This window comes from Scyliorhinus canicula, chromosome 23, assembly GCF_902713615.1.
Source record: "Scyliorhinus canicula chromosome 23, sScyCan1.1, whole genome shotgun sequence".
Classification (NCBI taxonomy): Eukaryota; Metazoa; Chordata; class Chondrichthyes; order Carcharhiniformes; family Scyliorhinidae; genus Scyliorhinus; species Scyliorhinus canicula.
Window position 1 is genome coordinate 11,953,294 of NC_052168.1, and position 19,085 is coordinate 11,972,378.

The following is a 19,085-nucleotide window of genomic DNA, read 5'->3' on the forward strand; positions in this document are numbered from 1 at the left end:
CTCTCTCTCTCTCTCTCTCTCTCTCTCTCTCTCTCTCTCTTTCTCTCACTCTCACTCTCACTCTCATTCGGTGACCTGACCTGGCAACCGTGCTATCTTCATTGTAAATGGCATCTCCTCGCTCCAGGCACGAGGAATGTTAAGTTTTTGCTGCAGTGTGTATTTTTGAGCGGGCTGAGTTGAGAGTAAATCTTGCTTCAGAAACGAAGGACGTGGATTTAATTAGCATGTGATTAATTCCACACCTTCCCCCCCCCCCCCCCACCCCCCCACCAAGTTCTTAATATCTAATTCATAGAGTTTCTACAATGCAGAAGGAGGCCATTTGGCCCATCGAGTCGGCACCGACCCTCCGAAAGAAAACCCTAACCTGGGCCCACCTAACCGTTGGACAATAAGGGGCAAGTTGGACACTAAGGGGCTAGTTATCATGGCCAATCCATCTAACTGGCACATTTTTGGACTGTGGGAGGAAACCGGAGCACTGGGAGAAAATGCAGACTCCACACAGCCAGACTCCACACAGACAGTCACCCAAGGCTGGAGTCGAACTAGCAGCAGTGATAACCACTGTGCTGCGACTTGTTCTGTAGGGCGGTCACGTTGGCAAATCCCAGACCGAGCAACTCTCCTGGATTTCCCTGGGCTGTCCTGCAATTGGGCCCCTACGTCCCGCATCTCGGCTTGTGCTTTCCTGGGATGTGTGTTGTCCAGGAATTCACCTGCGCCTGCTAGTCGTTGTCTGAACACGCTTGGGCCTGTCCTTGTGGCCACACATGCGCCAGACCCAGAAGTGCTTTGATTTATTCTGGGATGAGGTTTCTGAGTGTGAGTGTGTGCGTATCCGGGGAAATGTTCAACCGAGAACTCACTCCTCGGTTAGGCCGCCCCAACAGTGTCCCTTAGTTTATTCCTCCACGAGTTGGCCACCCGAGCAAATACCGCAACCGATTTATGCATGGCAAGATCCAATCGCAAATCTAGTCCCATCGACCTTGAGGGACTTTTGCGTTGGAGGGTGAATTTTGTTTCAATCTAGCACTGTCCATGCTCAGCCTAAGGGTAGAGCATGGTGGGGTAAGGGTAGAGCATGGTGGGGTAAGGGTAGGGCATGGTGGGGTAAGGGTAGGGCATGGGGGTGGCGGGGTAAGGGTAGGGCATGGGGTGGTGGGGTAAGGGTAGGGCATGGGGGTGGTGGGGTAAGGGTAGGGCATGGTGGGGTAAGGGTAGGGCATGGGGGTGGTGGGGTAAGGGTAGGGCATGGGGTGGTGGGGTAAGGGTAGAGCATGGGGGTGGTGGGGTAAGGGCAGGGCATGGGGGTGGTGGGGTAAGGGTAGGGAATGGGGGTGGTGGGGTAAGGGCAGGGCATGGGGGTGGTGGGGTAAGGGTAGGGAATGGGGGTGGTGGGGTAAGGGTAGGGCAAGGGGGTGGCGGGGTAAGGGTAGGGCATGGGGGTGGCGGGGTAAGGGTAGGGCATGGAGTGGCAGGGTAAGGGCAGGGCCTGGGGGTGAACCAGCATGGGGGTTGCAGGGTAAGGGTAGGGCATGGGGGTAGCGGGGCAAGGATAGGGCATGGACGTGGCGGGGCAAAGGTAGGGCATGGGGGTGGCGGGGTAAGGGTAGGGCATGGGGGTGGTGGGGTAAGGGTAGAGCATGGGGTGGTGGGGTAAGGGTAGGGCATGGGGGTGGCGGGGTAAGGGTAGGGCATGGGGATGGCAGGGTAAGGGTAGGGCATTGAGTGGCAGGGTAAGGGCAGGGCCTGGGGGTGACCTAGCATGGGGGTTGCAGGGTAAGGGTAGGGCATGGGCATGGCGGGGCAAGGGTAGGGCATGGCGGGGCAAGGGTAGGGCGGGGCAAGGGTAGGGCATGGCGGGGCAAGGGTAGGGCATGGCGGGGCAAGGGTAGGGCATGGCGGGGCAAGGGTAGGGCATGGCGGGGCAAGGGTAGGGCATGGCGGGGCAAGGGTAGGGCATGGGGTGGTGGGGTAAGGGTAGGGCATGGGGTGGTGGGGTAAGGGTAGGGCATGGGGGTGGTGGGGTAAGGGTAGGGCATGGGGGTGGCGGGGTAAGGGTAGGGCATGGAGTGGCAGGGTAAGGGCAGGGCCTGGGGGTGACCTAGCATGGGGGTTGCAGGGTAAGGGTCGGGCATGGGGGTGTGGTTAGGGTCAGGCATGGGGGTGGCAGGGCATGAGGTGGTGGGGTAAGGGTAGGGCACGGGGTGGTGGGGTAAGGGTAGGGCACGGGGGTGGCGGGTAAGGGTAGGGCACGGGGTGGCGGGTAAGGGTAGAGCATAGTGGTGGAGGGGTAAGGGTGGGGCATGGGGGGGGGGGAAGAGTTAATAATGAAAGGGAGAGGCTATGACAGGATAGCAGTAGTGAACAAACGACCGAATGGATGATAGTGCAGGGTAATGGGAGGAGAAACAAAAGATGGCGGGTGTGGGGGAGGGGAAGTGGGGGAGGGGAAGGAGAGATGGGGGGGGGGGGGGGGGGGGGAGGAATGGGAGAGGTGGAGAGAGAGGAAGAGCCAAATCATCATTGAAAATGGGGACAGTGTTTTATCATCCAAAACACCGGAATGAGTCCAGCAGGTTGTCTTTAGTTCTTTCTGACGTTTAGACTTCAGCCTGGGGGGTGGGTTTCGTGACCACTCCAGTGGCGCAACTAAAACTTCCAACAAAGCTGTTTGGTGTGTGTGTGACTCACATTTTGTACAGCTTTGTGTTGTAACAGGAAGCCTGTAGTCATTGTAATTGTTGCATCAGTGTAAAGCGGGCTGGCCCACCGCACCAATTCCCGGAGGACTAAAATTTTAACAGTCTGGAAAGATTAGTTGGTAATTGTTGAAGAGGCGGATCGCATCTAGGGAGGGCAGCAAATTTAAATTTTCTATTTTTGTTTTTTAGTCAATCGCTTCCTCCTGAATCATCTCTTCTTTTTTTTTTTTCCCTCTCACATTTATTCCTGCTCCTCTTTGCTTTGCGTTCTCTTCCTTGACTTTGACTCTTTTCCCTTCAGGGCAACTATTCCGGTGGGCACCAGCCTTGCAATCGGGCACCTTGGGCCAGGTGGCATGAGGAAAATTTAAATGTGGGCAGCACGGTAGCATTGTGGATAGCACAATGGCATCACAGCTCCAGGGTCCCAGGTGCGATTCCGGCTTGGGTCACTGTCTGTGCGGAGTCTGCACATCCTCCCCGTGTGTGCGTGGGTTTCCTCCGGGGGGCTCCGGTTTCCTCCCACAGTCCAAAGATGTGCGGGTTAGGCGGATTGGCCATGATTAATTGCCCTTAGTGTTGGGTGGGGTTACTGGGTTATTGGGATAGGAGGAGGTGTTTACCTTGGGTTGGTTGCTCTTTCCAAGAGCTGGTGCAGACTCGATGGGCCGAATGGCCTCCTCCTGCACTGTAAATTCTATAACATGCTGGCTAAATGGTGTATTATCAGGAGCAGGCAATTCAGCCCCTCATTGAACAGGTCCAGATCCGGGGATTCTCCCTTTTTTTTTAAGAGGAATCAGTTTGGTTGGAAAAAGAATATTTCCGCCCCTTTGCCAGAAAAAGGATATGGCGGGCCTTCAAGGGATTTTGCCAGACTGATCCCCGAGATGAGGTGGTGGCGCTGTGGGTAGCACTGCTGCCTCACAGCTCCAGGGACCCAGGTTCAATTCTGGCCTGGCGTAACTGTCTTTGCAGAGCTTGCACGTTCTCCAGTTCTGTGTTGGTTTTCTCTGGGGGCCGGTCCAGTCTCCTCCCACTGTCCCAAAGATGTGAAAGTCGGGGAATTGGCTGTAACCCATGCGCTGGGATAGGGTGGGGGAATGGGGTCCAGGTCGGGTCCTCTTTCAGAAGGTCTGTGCAGACTCGATGGGCCGAATGGCCACCTTCTGCACCTTGGGGATTCATTGGTTCTATGAGGACTGCTCTCCGGGAAGAGATTGAGTGGACTAAGCTTAACCGTGCCACAGAGGAGGTTGGAGCAGACAGCACAAAGGTGCAGTGATGAAATGTCACTGTCTTGAGGACTTCCAGCTATGGTGCACCAAGTGATTGAAAACCATTGTAGAACCTCTGGGGTTGTATGCCTGACATGGGACCTGCATTGTAAACCATCAAGGATATTGCAATCAACCTTGTTTTCAGGCCTTTGATGGAGCATGCTAGGTGAACAGAATGTTCAACTTGAACTGTTTTAGAATCTACTTTTCTAAGTTTGATAAAATAGTTTTGGGGGGGCGGGGGGGAGAAAGTCCCTTGAGTTTAGAAAAATAAGAGGTGATTTCATTTGAATCGCAACATTGTTAAGAGGCTTGGCATGGCAGATTATTGGGGGGGGGGTCTGTTTCCTCTGGCTGGGGAGTCTGGAGGTAGGGGTCACAGTCTCCAAGAAAAGGTGTCGGACACTTCGAACGGAGATGAGAATTTTTTTCCGCTCTCAAACTTGTCAATCTTTTCGCGTTGAGTCATGTTCACGATTTGAGGTCCGACGATTTTTAGGGAGTGGTGGGATGTCCGATTCGTTACTGGGGAGGCATCGCTAGCAATGCCAAGCATTTGGTACCCATCCTTAATTGCCCTTGAACCGAATGGCTTGCTGGGCAATTCCAGGGGCAGTTGAGTCAGCCGCATGGGTCTGGAGTCGTATGTAGGCCAGACCAGGTAAGATTTCCTTTCGTAAAGGACATTAGTGAACTATATGGGTGTTTGCAATAATCTGGTAGTTTCGTAATCATCACACAATCTCAGCTGCAATGGGGAACCCGTTTGACGGTAAACTGTCTCCACAAACCTTTGTGATGGGAACAGATCTAACCTAAATCTGCTATGAGAGAATTTAGCTCTAGGGCCAGGGTTTAGAGAACCCTAAAGTGTATCATGGAGTTCACCTGACCCACAGCTTTTAATAGATTGTGGTATGGGGAGCACACGGCCCACTCTACAGGCGTGGTACAGCAGAAATGGAAAAGTATTGTTCAAAGCAAAACCATGTTTATTCGATGAACTCCAGTTAACCTTTTTAAAACATACAGTGAACATCTTAGCAACCATTCATTCAAATACAACCCCCAAAGAATGCAACACTAAGTAATCCTTAATAACTTCCCAAACAACATCCATAAGACAAAAGAAGCACCTTTTAACAGAAGCACATCAGGTTTACATTCACTACTGAGAACATTTAGAATTCTGAATTCATCAAATGATCAAGAGATAGTCTTTTCATGGCAGAGAGATCAACAGTGCACCTGCTTTGGCTTCAGCTCCAACACTGAAAACAAAACGGAAAAAAACTCTGCAGTAAGAAGCCTAAATCGAAAGTAAAAAGCTGACAGCCCAGCTCCACCCACACTCTGACATCACTGATAAACACCCATTTCTTAAAGGTACTCACTCTCACATGACACTAATTCATTGGAACTGCGGTTTAATAAAAGAAAAATCTCCAGCCAACTCGCTGGGTGTCATAGTGGTTAGCACTGCTGCCTCACAGACCCTGGGACCCGGGTTCAATTCCAGCCTTGGGTGAATGTGGCGTTGGCACGTTCTCCCCGTGTCTGTGTGGGTTTCCTCCAGGTGCTCCGGTTTCCTCCAGCAGTCCAAAGATATGCAGGTTCGGTGGATTGGCAATGATCAATGCGGGTTTGCGGGGGAGGGTGCTTGGGTAGAGTGCCCTTTCAGAGGGTCAGAGCAGACTCCATGGGCCGAATGGCGTGTTCTTTAGCACAGTGGGCTAAACAGCTGGCTTGCAATGCAGAACAAGGCCAGCCGGGCGGGTTTAATTCCCGTACCGGCCTCCCCGAACAGGCGCCGGAACGTGGCGACTGGGGGCTTTTCACAGTAACTTAATTGAAGCCTACTTGTGACAATAAGCTATTATTACTATTATCATTATTATTATTCGGCACGGTGTGGATTCTATGGCGGATGGTATTGGGGTAGCTAAAATGGAGCTGAACTTGCACATCTCCATGACAACCCCAACCTGTCCGTCATCCCACTTTATATTTGTCCGTTTGCCTTGAGTTTGGGGACCATTCCCTCCAGGTTATGGATCATAATGGCAATCTAATCCCACCGTGGCATTTGGTAGAATTTGCATTCAATTTTTAAAAAAATAAATAAATAAATCTGGAATTGTAAATCTGTTGTCAAATAACCTAATCTGCTTCACTAATGCCCTTCATGGAAGGAAATCTGCCACCCCTCCCTGGTCTGGCCTACATGGGACTCCAGACCCACAGCAGCAATGTGGCTGACTCTGAAATGCCACCCCTCCCTGCACCCCCGTGCCAAATTAGGGGTGGGCAATAAAGGCTGGCCTATTCCAGTGACGCCCACACCCCATAATGAATTTTTAAAAAACCTTTTTGTTCTAAACACTATGCTATCGAAATATCTTTCTAACCTCCTCGGTTTTCCGTGTTTCTGATGAATCACACGGGTTCCACGCACTCATTAAATTGACATGTTTGACATCTTCTCGCACAGTTGTCCCATTTTTACTTATTAGAGCTGTGTGTCATCTAAAATATCTCCTCAAATGGTGACTTATTTTTAAGTGTGAGTGATGCTGTCAGACCCGTAGTGCATTTTGCGTTGGTAGGGGTGGGGGGGGGGTTTGCAATTGATTTATTTTTCCACTCTCCCCTGCAGCCACACACACACACGGTGCAACCAATTGACTGATCTCGGCTAATTGGCGCTTAAATCCCTCATGCATGGGCTGACCTTCAAAGCTCTTCGCTGTCATTAACTCTTTCTTCGTCGCATCGACTTCCTGCGTGGACGCTGTGAGCGAGGTCACTGGACATCGCAAATCAAACGCTGCTTAGATTTAGATTTGGATTTATTGTCTGGTGTACCGAGGTTCAGTGAAAAGTATTGTTCTGCGTCTATCTAGACTGATGACTCCATACATGTACAAACATAGGACACTATGATAGATACACAATGTCAATACACAGACATCGGGTGAAGCATACAGGATGTAGTACCACTCAGTGGAGAAGATGCGTAGAGTGATCCATTCAGTCCATAAGAGGAAGTCTGGTAACAGCGGGGAAGAAGTTGTTTTTGAGTCTGTTGATGCGTAGTCTCAGACTTTTGTATCTCCTGCCCGAAGGAAGAGAATAGCCTGGGTGGGAGGGGTCTTTGATTATGCTGCCCGCTTTCCCCAGGCAGCGGGAGGTGCAGATAGAGTCGGTGGATGGGATGCGGGTTCGTGTGATGTGTTCACGACTCTCTGTAGTTTCTTGCAGACTTAGGCCGAGCAGTTGCCATACCAGGCTGTGACACAGCCAGATAGGATGTTTTCTATGGTGCATTGTCGACATGCCGAATTTCCTTAGTTTCCTGAGGAAGTGTAGGCGCTGTTGTGCTTTCTTGGTCATGCTGTCGACGTGGGTCTTTTTTTTCCGGGTCTGCTGCTGTTTTTTCCGCAGACCCCTGCAGTGCCCACCAACCAACCACAGCAAAAATACATCTTTCTGACTCTTTTCGAGGGAGGCCACTGTGGTGATATGCATCACTGTAGACACACAAGGGGTTAATGTAAGTACATGTAGACTAGAGGGAGCACTAGAGACATGACACACAGACATTCAACCAATAGGTCAGTAAGATAGGACATGACCAATGGGCATTCACGATACACACAGAGGTGACACTACCACAGGGGGGCATTACACCAACCTATATATAAAGGACACAGCACACATGATCTTCCTCTTTCCAGTGGAGACACTCAGTGAGTACAGACACAGGGTTGATTCAATATCACACCCACCACGTGGATTGTAGCAGACTGGTTCGTCAGTCTGAGTAGCTATAGAAGGATTAACAGTGGTGGTGAACCCGAGTAGGAGAATTGTAAATAGTTCAATAAACGTGTTGAAGTTATCTCCACGTCTGAACCTTCCTTTGTCAGAGTGCACATCAAGGAAGCCGCTTGTGCTACGCCAAGAGCTTAACAAGACAGCCAACAAAGTCTCATTTTTGGGATCACTGTGCACACAGCTGCCTTGACCGCACAAGTGAAAGAAAAATATTGCTGGGGCTGGAGGTTTCGCATGAAAAGAAAGTACTGGAGAAAAACTCTGCCTGCCTGGCAGTATCTAAAGAGGGGAGTCCCCATATGACTCTTTTTCAAAAAGAAGTGACTCAAAATGTTAGTTCCATCTCTCTCGTCGCAGGTGCTGTTTTTCTCGCAAGTCCTTGCATTGTGGGAAATGGCTCCCTCAGCATGATCTCTTGTGAAACGGTGCCCATGGACGTATATCATTGTTTCTTCCCCGCCATGAAGGTGCAGACACGTTGTTGGGTACGGTTTAGAGGGCAACTGATGCCCTTTTTTATTTGCTCGTGACTGACCATCTAACACTTGTCACCAAGGCCGAGATTGTGGGCGGCATCCTTGGTGACCCTTGACCTTTTATTGTGTGTGTGTAGTGATCAGGGGCAGAAGCCCAACTAATTTTTTGCTCCTTCATTGGTTGGCTCAATCCAATGGTAGCGCCTTCGCTGCTATCCCAGCTTACCAGGGGTTGAAGCTTAAACCTTTCCGCCTGGCTGTCTGGCTGAACAGCCCATCCCGCGCAGAAGGAGGCCATGTGGCCCAGCGAGTCTGCTCCGACCCTCCGAAAGAGCGCTCTACCTAGGCCCGGTCCCCAAAACCCCAACTAACCTGCAGATACATAGAAGAAAGGAGGAGGAGGCCTTTTGGCCCTTCAAGTCTGCTCCGCCATTCATCACGATCATGGCTGATCATCCAACTCAATAGCCTAATCCTGCTTTCTCCCCATAGCCTTTGATCCCATTCTCTCCAAGGGCAAATCTAGCCGCCTCTTGAATATGTTCAACGTTTTAGCATCAACTACTTCCTGTGGCAATGAATTCCCTGCAATCTACCCTGTCTAGTCCTGTTAGAATTTTATAAGTTTCTGAGATTCCCCCCTCATTCTTCTGAACTCCAGTGAGAAAAATCCCAACCTAGTCAATCTCTCCTCCATATGGCAGATCTCCGTGATTGTGGGAGGAAACGTGTGCAGACACGGGGAGAATGTGCAAACTCCGCCCAGACAATAACCCAATGTGGGAATCGAACCTTGGCGCAGTGGGGCAGCAGTGCTAACCACTGTGCCACTTTTTCTTTCGTAGAAGAAAGATGGATGGCAAAAACAAAAGACAGCAAAAGTTGTGTCGTCTGGTGCTCTTGCCAACTGGATTCTCTACCAATGATGCTACAGTAATACGCAATGTCACTTTACCAACTGGAAGCAATTATGAAGTGATGCAGGACATTTAAATCGCATTATTTTTTACTTGGGGTTTTCTGGCCCTTTCTACTGACTGAGTCTTCCATCCCTGCCAAAGGCGACCCTCCCCCACCCCGGGAAAACACACCACTCGGGAGGGGGGGGGGGGGGGGGGGGGCTGAAATCCTGCCCCAAACAGTGCTGTTGAGGATTAGAAGGAAGAAGAATAGTCTCCTTTACCACTCGAGTTCTTGCTTATATAGAATTTACAGTGCAGAAAGAGGCCATTCGGCCCATCGAGTCTGCACCGGCTCCCGGAAAGAGCACCCTACCCAAGGTTAACACCTCCAACCTATCCCCATAACCCAGCAACCCCACCCACACTAAGGGCAATTTTGGACACTAAGGGTAATTTAGCATGGCCAATCCACCTAACCTGCACGTCTTTGGACTGTGGGAGGAAACCGGAGCACCCGCAGGAAACCCACGCAGACACGGGGAGGATGTGCAGACTCTGCACAGACAGTGACCCAGCCGGGAATCGAACCTGGGACCCTGGAGCTGTGAAGCGATTGTGCTATCCACAATGCTACCGTGCTGCTCGTGTATGTGGCTTGTGCAGCAAGTATTGTGTCGCACCCTGACGGAAAATAGAACTCTCTGTTATTAACCAGCACCACCCATTCCCTGTGCATGTTGGGTAAAGGTTGTACTGTACTGCAGTGTTCTTCAAACTTTTTTTCCGGGGACCCACTTTTAGCAGCCGGGCGCCCTGCGCGACCCGCGCCGGCTCCGGCCGCCCTGCGCGACCCACCATTCTCTCTTACCTTGTTTGCTGCTGCCAAAAATGGAGGAAATGGTTTTGGGTCCCTTTGGCCCTCGTACACGCTCCTCCAATGGAACCTGTTGGATGAAGGTGAAGCCTTCCAGTGTCGGAAAGTATGGAGTCTCCATCTGTCCAAAGTTCTGTATTTTTTTCCTGTAAAGTTTTATCAAATATACCCCCGTCCGAAATTGTAAAAAAAAAAATGAATAAAATAAATGAAAAAAATGAATAAACCCCCCCCGAACTTGTAAAACAAATAAAATTACAATAAATGAAAAAAAATAAAAATCAAATGAATAAAAACCACTACAGAACTTGTAAAACAAAAAGCCGCAAACGTTTTTTAAAAAAAATAGCAGCCGCACTGCACATGCGTGCCCGATTATCGATGTGCATGCGCAATGCGACCCAATTTTTTTTAAAGTTCCCAGCCGCTTGCAGCCGGCGTTATGAAAAGCCGGCTGCTGCGCGGGGATTTGCGCGATCGGGAGCGCCACGGACAACGGCTCCGCGACCCACCCGCGGGTCGCGCCCCCGACTTTGAAGAACACTGCTGTACTGTGATTGGTGGAAATCCAGAGCAGAAGTGGGAAATGTTGGAAACACTCGAAGTAAAAAGTGGAGTGAACGTTTCTGGTCAATGAGCCATGATCACAACAGAAAGATTTTAAACCCCTTTTAAGCAAGTTACGCAGAACAATACTCTTCTCTGTACCTCGGCACATATGACAGTAAATCTAAGTACAAAGCCTGGAAAAGAGATGGTGTGCACGTTGTCGGAGGCTGGGGGGGGGGGGGTTGTGGAATAGCCAAGAACAAAGATCTGTGATGTGGGCAGGAGTGATGTCTTCACTATCATTGTCTAGGTGTGACAATTGCTACTAACCAACATCTTTCACCTCATCAGGTGCTTGAGTGCTTTGGGCAGTCAATGAGATGAGCTGTTTTATAGCGAAGGAAGCCAGTGTGTGGCTGTATACCGTAACCCAAGATTGTACCAGGGATCTTTTATGAGATATTCAGTCTAACTCTCTCCCCAACAGTGATTTGGCTGGCCAAAAAAGTGAATTAAAATTTCACGATCTGTTGTGGTGGGATTCCAACCCACAAAGCATTAACCTGGGTCTCTGGATCGTTACTGCAGTACCGATACCGCTACCCCATTGCCTCCATCCAGGTGTGAAAACTGTCTCATTTGGAGCTAAAGCTTGCAATTTAACCCGGGTTGTGTGAGCGAACCCATTGGCCGCCAACTTAGGTCTCTTTTGAAAAACAGAAACCGGCCTCTAAAAGGAGTTCCTTCTATTGCTGACTAGGCGAAAGCTACTGAGATGCTGAGTCGGCCAACTGTTTCACAGTGTAACATCGCTGAAGTTCTTGTTTTGAAAAAGAAATAGTTTGTGCTGAACAGTCACCTGTACATTTGTAAGAAGCAGATCACAAATACACAATAGGGTTGTAATTCGGCTAAAGAGAGGGGAATGGTGAAGTGAGTAACGTAGCCAGGCAGATCTCTGCTCAGGGGGAGATGGTAGTTTAGTGCTAATGTCACTTGACAGACGGCTGGTTCGAGATGCAGAGCGAGGCCAGCAGCGCCGGTTCAATTCCCGTACCGGCTGAGGTTATTCATGGCGGCCCCGCCTTCTCAACTTTGCCCCTCGCCTTCTCAACTTTGCCCCTCGCCTGAGGTGTGGTGACCCTGAGGTTAAATCGCCATCAGTCAGCTCTCCCCCCTCAAAGGGGAAAGCAGCCGACGGCCACCTGGGACGATGGCGACTTTTACATTTAGTAATCCAGGCTAATGCTCTGGGGGCACCAGGTTCAAATCCCCATCAGGGCAGCAGACTAAATTACTAAATCTGCAAACAGAACTTGGTTTTGGTAATGATTTAAAAAGAAAAAAAAAGAAAAAATTTAGAGTACCCAATTTTTTTCCAATTAAGGGGCAATTTAGTGTGGCCAATCCACCTACCCTGCACATCTTTGGGTTGTGGGGGTGAAACCCACGCAAACACGGGGAGAATGTGCAAACTCCACACAGACAGTGACCCAGAGCCGACTCCCCACACAGTGACCCAGAGCCGGGATCGAACTTGGGACCTCGGTGCCATGAGGCAGCATTGCTAACTACTGCGCCACCGTGCTGCCCGGTTTTGGTAATGATAACAATAAAACTATCAGGAATTGTTGTTTTAAAAACCTATTTTCTTCAGTCGGCAGATTTCCTTCACCATATGAGTCTAGACCCAGAGTAATGTGGTTGATTCTTTTGACTGTCCTCTGAAATAGTAAGAAGTCATCCAACACCAGGTTACAGTCCAACATGTTTGTTTCAAACACTAGCTTTTGGAGCACTGCTCCTTCCTCAGGAGCTCCTTCCTCACCTGAGGAAGGAGCAGTGCTCCTAAAGCTAGTGTTTCGAAACAAACCTGTTGGGACTTTAACCTGGTGCTGTAAGACTTCTTGCTGTGCCCGCCCCAGTCAAACGCCGGCATCTCCACATCATGTCCTCTGAAATGACCTAACAGGCCACTTAAAGGGCAATTAAGCTAGTCTTGGTCATGGCAACTGTGAAATGATCATCAATTGTTTTTATACCTGTCTTACTCTGCCTGGCCTGTATGGGAGTGTAAACCCACAGCAATAGTATTCTCCCAACCTCTCTCTGAAATGGCTGAGAAAACCACTGGGTTCCTGGCGTGGAAGCAGGGGCAATGAATGCTGGCTTTTCCAGCGACACTCCCATCCCATCATGTTTTTTTAAAAAAGTCATTGTTTTTCCTAATGTGTTTAAGAGTAAATGAGGTGGGTACAGAAACGGTCTTATTGGTCGAGTGGAGGGAGTCCAGAACAAGGTGGCATCAACCTTCAAAAGGCCGATCGGGATTGGTGTCGGAATACACGGAGGGCAGCATGGTAGTGGTTAGCACTGTTGCTTCACAGCGCCAGGGTCCCAGGTTCGATTCCTGGCCTGGATCACTGTCTGTGTGGAGTCTGCACGTTCTCCCCGTGTCTGCGTGGGTTTCCTCCGGATGCTCCGGTTTCCTCCCACAAGCCCCGGAATACGTGCTTGTTGGGTGAATTGGACATTCTGAATTCTCCCTCCGTGTACCCGAGCAGGCGCCGGAATGTGGCGACAAGGGGCTTTTCGTAGTCGCTTTATTGCCTACTTGTGACACTAATAAAGATTATCATTATTCATCCCATTTTCCAGCACTTGGTCCGTAGTACGCTGTGGAGCATCCGAGGGAACATTGCAGCAAATGTTCCCTCTCCAAAACCTTCAGGTCATTTCATTTCAATCAAGCTAGTAGTGGGGTTGGGGGGGGGGGGGGGGGCAATAAAAGATGCGTCACAGCGTTTCCCCCCCCCTCCAATCGTAAACTATTGAAGTGAGGAGCAGCACGGAGGCACAGCGGTTAGCACTGCTGTCTTACGGCGCCAAGGTCCCAGGTTCGATCCCGGCTCTGGATCACTGCCCGTGTGGAGGTTGCACATTCTCCCCGTGTCTGTGTGGGTCTCACCCCCACAACCCAAAGATGTGCAGGGTAGGGGGATTGGCCACGCCAAATTTCCCCTTAATTGGAAAAAATGGATTGGGTACTCGATTTTTAATTTTTTTTAAACTATTGAAGTGGACATGATGTGGAGATACTGGGGAGTTGGACTGGGGTGAGTACAGTAAGAAGTCTTACAACACCAGGCTAAAGCCCAACAGGTTTGTTTCGAATCACTAGCTTTCGGAAAGCTAGTGAGTCAAAACAGACCTGTTGGACTTTAATCTGGTGCTGTAAGACTTCGTACTGTTTTTGAAGTGGAGTCACTGTTGTGATGCAGGGAGCACAGCGCCCAATTTGCGCTAAAGGCTGATTAATGGGGATCACTCATTGCTCGTGTCAGTGACCTGTGGCTGTGTTCCTTTTTTATCACAGGGCCGTGGGGAAGACCTGTCTGCTGATCAGCTACACGACAAATGCCTTTCCTGGAGAATACATCCCAACCGTGTAAGTACCTTGGAGATGGGTATGCATTTAATTCTTTGTGGCATTTTCAGTTTGGCTCCAAAAGGGCCCTTGAGCGCAAGAAACGCGGCATATAGACAATAAACATTTGAATCGGATCAATTCACTGTCTCTCCCAGGAAGACTACTTTGGTGATTAATACATTTTCGGCCATTTGTGGGATTAGATTTGCATTGCATCGACGTTTCTAACACAAACAGACCATTCAGCCCAATATGTCCACGTTCGTACCTGGCGTGAGCCATTATTAGTCACTGTCTTGTACTTCCCTCTTCTAGGTTTAGACACTCCTCCTAAAGAGTTTTCTGCCATTGCTAAAATTGGAATCTCTCAAAAGACCCAAAGAAAGTCTGGACTAAGTTTTTCCCGTTGCATTAGTGTCATTTAATTATTTGGCTATCTGCCACCTCTGGGAAATTTCAACGTCTATTTCAGCCATGCCTATGTTCCCTCCCAGTCTTGACGATTCCATTGCACTCCTTGCTGACCGCCCATATTCTACCCACTGTAAACCTGCTCTCGCTTAACAAGACCCATTCGCCTATCTCCCTGCTCACCTACGTTGGCTCCCAGTCGAGCAATGCCTCCCTTTTTTTAAAAAACAAAACAAAAACACAACTCCTCCTTTTCAAATCGCTCCATGGCTTCGCCCCTCTTATCTCCATCATCGCCACTACCCCGGAGATCGCTGCACTCCTCTATTCCTGGCCTCATGAAGATCCCCAGTTTTAATCGCTCCAACGTTGGTGACCGTGCCTTCAGTTGTATTGGGCAGCACGGTAGCACAAGTGGCTAGCACTGTGGCTTCACAGCGCCAGGGTCCCAGGTTTGATTCCCTGCTGGGTCACTGTCTGTGCGGAGTCTGCACGTTCTCCCCGTGTCTGCGTGGGTTTCCTCCGGGTGCTCCGGTTTCCTCCCACAGTCCAAAGACGTGCAGGTTAGGTGGATTGGCCATGATAAATTGCCCTTGGTGTCCAAAAAAGGTTAGGAGGGGTTATCGGGTTATGGGGATAGGGTGGAAGTGAGGGCTTAAGTGGGTTGGTGCAGACTCGATGGGCCGAATGGCCGTCTTCTGCACTGTATGTTCTATGCAAATCTATGAAAATAACCCCAATTTATCCAATCTCTCCTCGTAGCTACATTTTTCCAGCCCTGGCCCCATTCTTGTAAACCTCCTCTGCTCTCTCTCCAGAGCAATAACGTCCTTCCTGTAATGTGGTGACCAGAATGGCCCACAATACTCCAGTTGTGGCCTCACCAGTGTTTTATACAATTAATAATCATCTTTATTGTCACAAATTGGCTTATATTAAAACTGCAATGATGTTACTGTGAAAATCCCCTAGTCGCCACACTCTGGCGTCTGTTCGGGTACACGGAGGGAGAATTCAGAATGTCCAATTCACTGAACAAGCACGTCTTTCTGGACTTGTGGGAGGAAACCGGAGCTCCCGGAGGAAACCCACGCAGACACGGGGAGAACGTGCAGACTCCACACAGACAGTGGCCCGAGCCGGGACCCTGGCACTGTGTAGCAACAGTGCTAACCGCTGTGCTACCGTGCCACCCACTGGAATATAATTGTAACATTAGATCCTTGTTTTTATATTCGATACCTCTGCCAATGAATGCGAGCATTCCATATGCTTTCATAACAGCAATGTCTACTTGAACTGCTGTCCTTGGGGACCTGTGTACTTGTACGCCAAGATCTTTCATTTCATCTACCCCTCTTGGCTTGGTATATTCCCGCTTATTGTGTACTCCCTGTAACTGTTTGACCTCCCTAAATGCATGACCTCAGACCTGTCTGCGTTAAATCCCATCTTCCACTTTATCGCCCACTCCACCAATCCATCCCAATCATTCTGGAGTTATCCTGTACACTCCTGACTTCTCCGTCTCACCGACTCTTGGAACCCCACCCCACACACACACACACACACACACACACTTGTAACATTGCTCCTTGCTGTGCATTAGCCTAGTGTTATGGCCCTATCATTTCTTTTTCTTTTGGCTAACCAGTAATGTTAATGAGAACTGCTCGGCCTACACTGCAGGGCTCGCACTGCAGCCTGAAGTAGTACGCTGTGAGGTAAATGTTGGAGACCTAACGGGGGTGGGGGGGGGGGGACCTCTCTGCCACTTCAGTGGCTGGTTGCCTGTAATATTGTCACCACACTGAGCGACTGCAGTCAGCACATTCCCGTTGCTGAAGGACTTCCCTTCACCGTTGTTCACTCAGCAGTTCTTTTATTTTTGTGCGTTGGTGGGTTTTTCTTTTTGGTCTGCTGATTATCGGTTCTCTTTTAGATTAACCATTTATTATTCATACTTGGGATGTGGAGTTTACACTGACCAGGTCAGTGATTACGCCCCATCTCCAGTTCCCCTTTGTGAACTGGCTAGCTTCCTTGGGCCATTTCTGAGGGACAGTTAAGAATCAACCACATTGCTGTGGATCTGGTTTAGCACGGTGGGCTAAACGGCTGGCTTGTAATGCAGGACCAGGCCAGCAGCGTGGGTTCAATTCCCGTACTGGCCTCCCCGAACAGGTGCCAGAATGTGGCTACTAGGGGCTTTTCACAGCAACTTCATTGAAACCTACTTGTGACAATAAGCGATTAGTATATAATTATCTGGAGTCGAGTGTAGGCCAGGCCGGGTAAGGACTGCGGATTTCCTTCCCTAAAGGACATTAATGAGCCAGATTGCGTTTTTTTTTCATATGATCAGTCCAGTAGTTTTGTGGTGATAATTATTAATTAGATTTTTTCCAGATTTATTGCTGGAGAAAAAAAAAATAACATGCTGTCAAAGCTTTCAATCTTGCACTCATCACGACAGATGCCAAATTTAAAAGGGAGTAACAATTTATACTGCCGTGAGAAAAGGGGTGCTGATTGGTTGGCAGGTTGGCTCTGATGTTGCAATCTGCCCCCTTGACGATCAAAATTTGTCCAACTCCGACGTTGCCACGGCGAATGCCCCAGGGAGCTATTGTCCTGAGTTTTGGTGCAATGTCTGGAAATACTTTTGGAGTTTCAATCCCCCCCTCCCCGGTCCAGGCCCAGTAGCATTGCCACTATGCTCCCATCCCCTCCTAATCCAGAAGAAGATCAGCATTAATTCTGCTTTTGTGTTTATCTATTGCAACAATGATTGATCGTGTCCTTCTTAACAGATTCGATAACTACTCCGCCAATGTGATGGTCGATGGGAAGCCAGTGAACCTGGGGCTATGGGATACGGCTGGACAAGAGGATTATGATCGACTTCGACCACTCTCCTACCCACAGACCGTACGTAGATCTCCTTTAAGGTTTTATGCTGCACGGAAGCGCAGTGGGTTAGCCCTGCTGCCTCACGACACCAGGGACCCAGGTTCAGTAACGGCCTCGGGTGATTGTCTGTGTGGTATTTGCACTTTCTCCCCCCCCCCCCCCCCCCCCCCCCCCCCCCCCCCCCCATTGTCTGCGTGGGTTTCCTCCGACTGTCCAAAGTTCGGGAATAGGGCTGGGGATTGGAACTAGGTACTTTCAAAGGGTTGGTGTACACCCGCTGGGCCAAATGGCCTCCTTCTGCACTGTAGGGATTCTATGATTTCAGGTGGACCTTCTACCTGGTTTCCACTTTCCTCCTATTCCTTTATTCGAAAATCTATTCATCTCTGTCTTGGAAAATATTCAACAACTGTGGGTCCACAGGGATAGAGAATTCTGAAAAACATGCAGCATTTTGAGTGACGATATTTCTCAATCTCTGTCCTACGTGGCCGGCCGGCCCATTTTATTTGGAGACTGCTGACCCGGGGTTCTCATTCCCGACCCTGGGATAGCCTTTTCCCAGCAAATCCTTCCCGACCCTGGGATAGCCTTTTCCCAGCAACTCATTCCCGACCCTGGGATAGCCTTTTCTCAGCATCTACCCTGTCCAGCCCCTTTAAGAATTTTCGATTGAACCTCCTCTGATTTTGACTCCAGGAAATAGTCTTGCTCCATCGTTCCTCGTACGACAATCATCTGACCCCCCCCGCCCAAGAACCAGTTTAGGAAAACCTTCATTGCTCTCACTTCAGGACCAGTGTGGCCTTCCCTGGGTGAAGAGACTCCCTGCACTCTCTTACTCCAGTTGGTAGGAATTGCAGTTGGATTCTTTACTGAAGCTGATATTTCGTCTTCCTTCCTAATTTCTTGTTGTACCGTCTAATTCTGTCCCCACCGTGAATGAATTAGAATTTACAGTGCAGAAGGAGGCCATTCGGCCCATCGAGTCTGCACCGGCTCCTGGAAAGAGCACCCTACCCAAGGTCAACACCTCCAACCCAGCAACCCCACCCAACACCAAGGGCAACTTTGGACACTAAGGGCAATTTTATCATGGCCAATCCACCTAACCTGCACATCTTTGGACTGTGGGAGGAAACCGGAGCACCCGGAGGAAACCCACGCACACACTGGGAGGATGTGCAGACTCCGCACAGACAGTGACCCAAGCCGGAATCGAACCTGGGACCCTGGAGCTGTGAAGCGATTGTGCTACCACAATGCTACCGTGCTGCCCTGAAGGATGGCCTATCGTCATCAAAGCCACAATAGTGCCCTCAATGCCTCTCTGCTCTGTCCCATGATGCTCCATTCGAATTCCCTTTCCATAATGTGGGAACTCTCCTCCACACTGCCCCACCCCCCCCCCATCCATCTCATCCCGAGTCGCTGTGATTCTTTTCGATACAACTGGTCTCAGCACATTTCCAGTCTTCCGACACTCTTGTTCTTGAATTTCCATCTCTTGCTGCCGTCGGGTCATTTCCTTCCTGGTATTCACGCTCCTCCGCTTCCTGTTTTTCACACTTGCCGCATCCCTGCTCTTTTTTGAGCTTCTCTTCCTCCAGTCTCTCAGCTTCCTCTTTTGTATGAAGCAGATCTTGTATCTTTCCCCCTTCACATTGCTTCTTGCGTTCCTCTAAATGCCCCATCTGTC

General features: G+C 49.8%; 1 protein-coding gene across 1 annotated transcript in view; it reads left to right on the forward strand.

The window, feature by feature from the left end:
• The window catches only part of LOC119956345 (ras-related C3 botulinum toxin substrate 1-like), a 65,872-nt gene that overhangs the window by 24,297 nt on the left and 22,490 nt on the right, over positions 1-19,085 (forward strand). The window contains exons 2-3 of the mRNA XM_038783496.1: positions 14,009-14,080; positions 17,287-17,404. Coding sequence (XP_038639424.1) covers positions 14,009-14,080; positions 17,287-17,404 — 190 coding nt within the window. The remainder of the gene's footprint in view (positions 1-14,008; positions 14,081-17,286; positions 17,405-19,085) is intronic.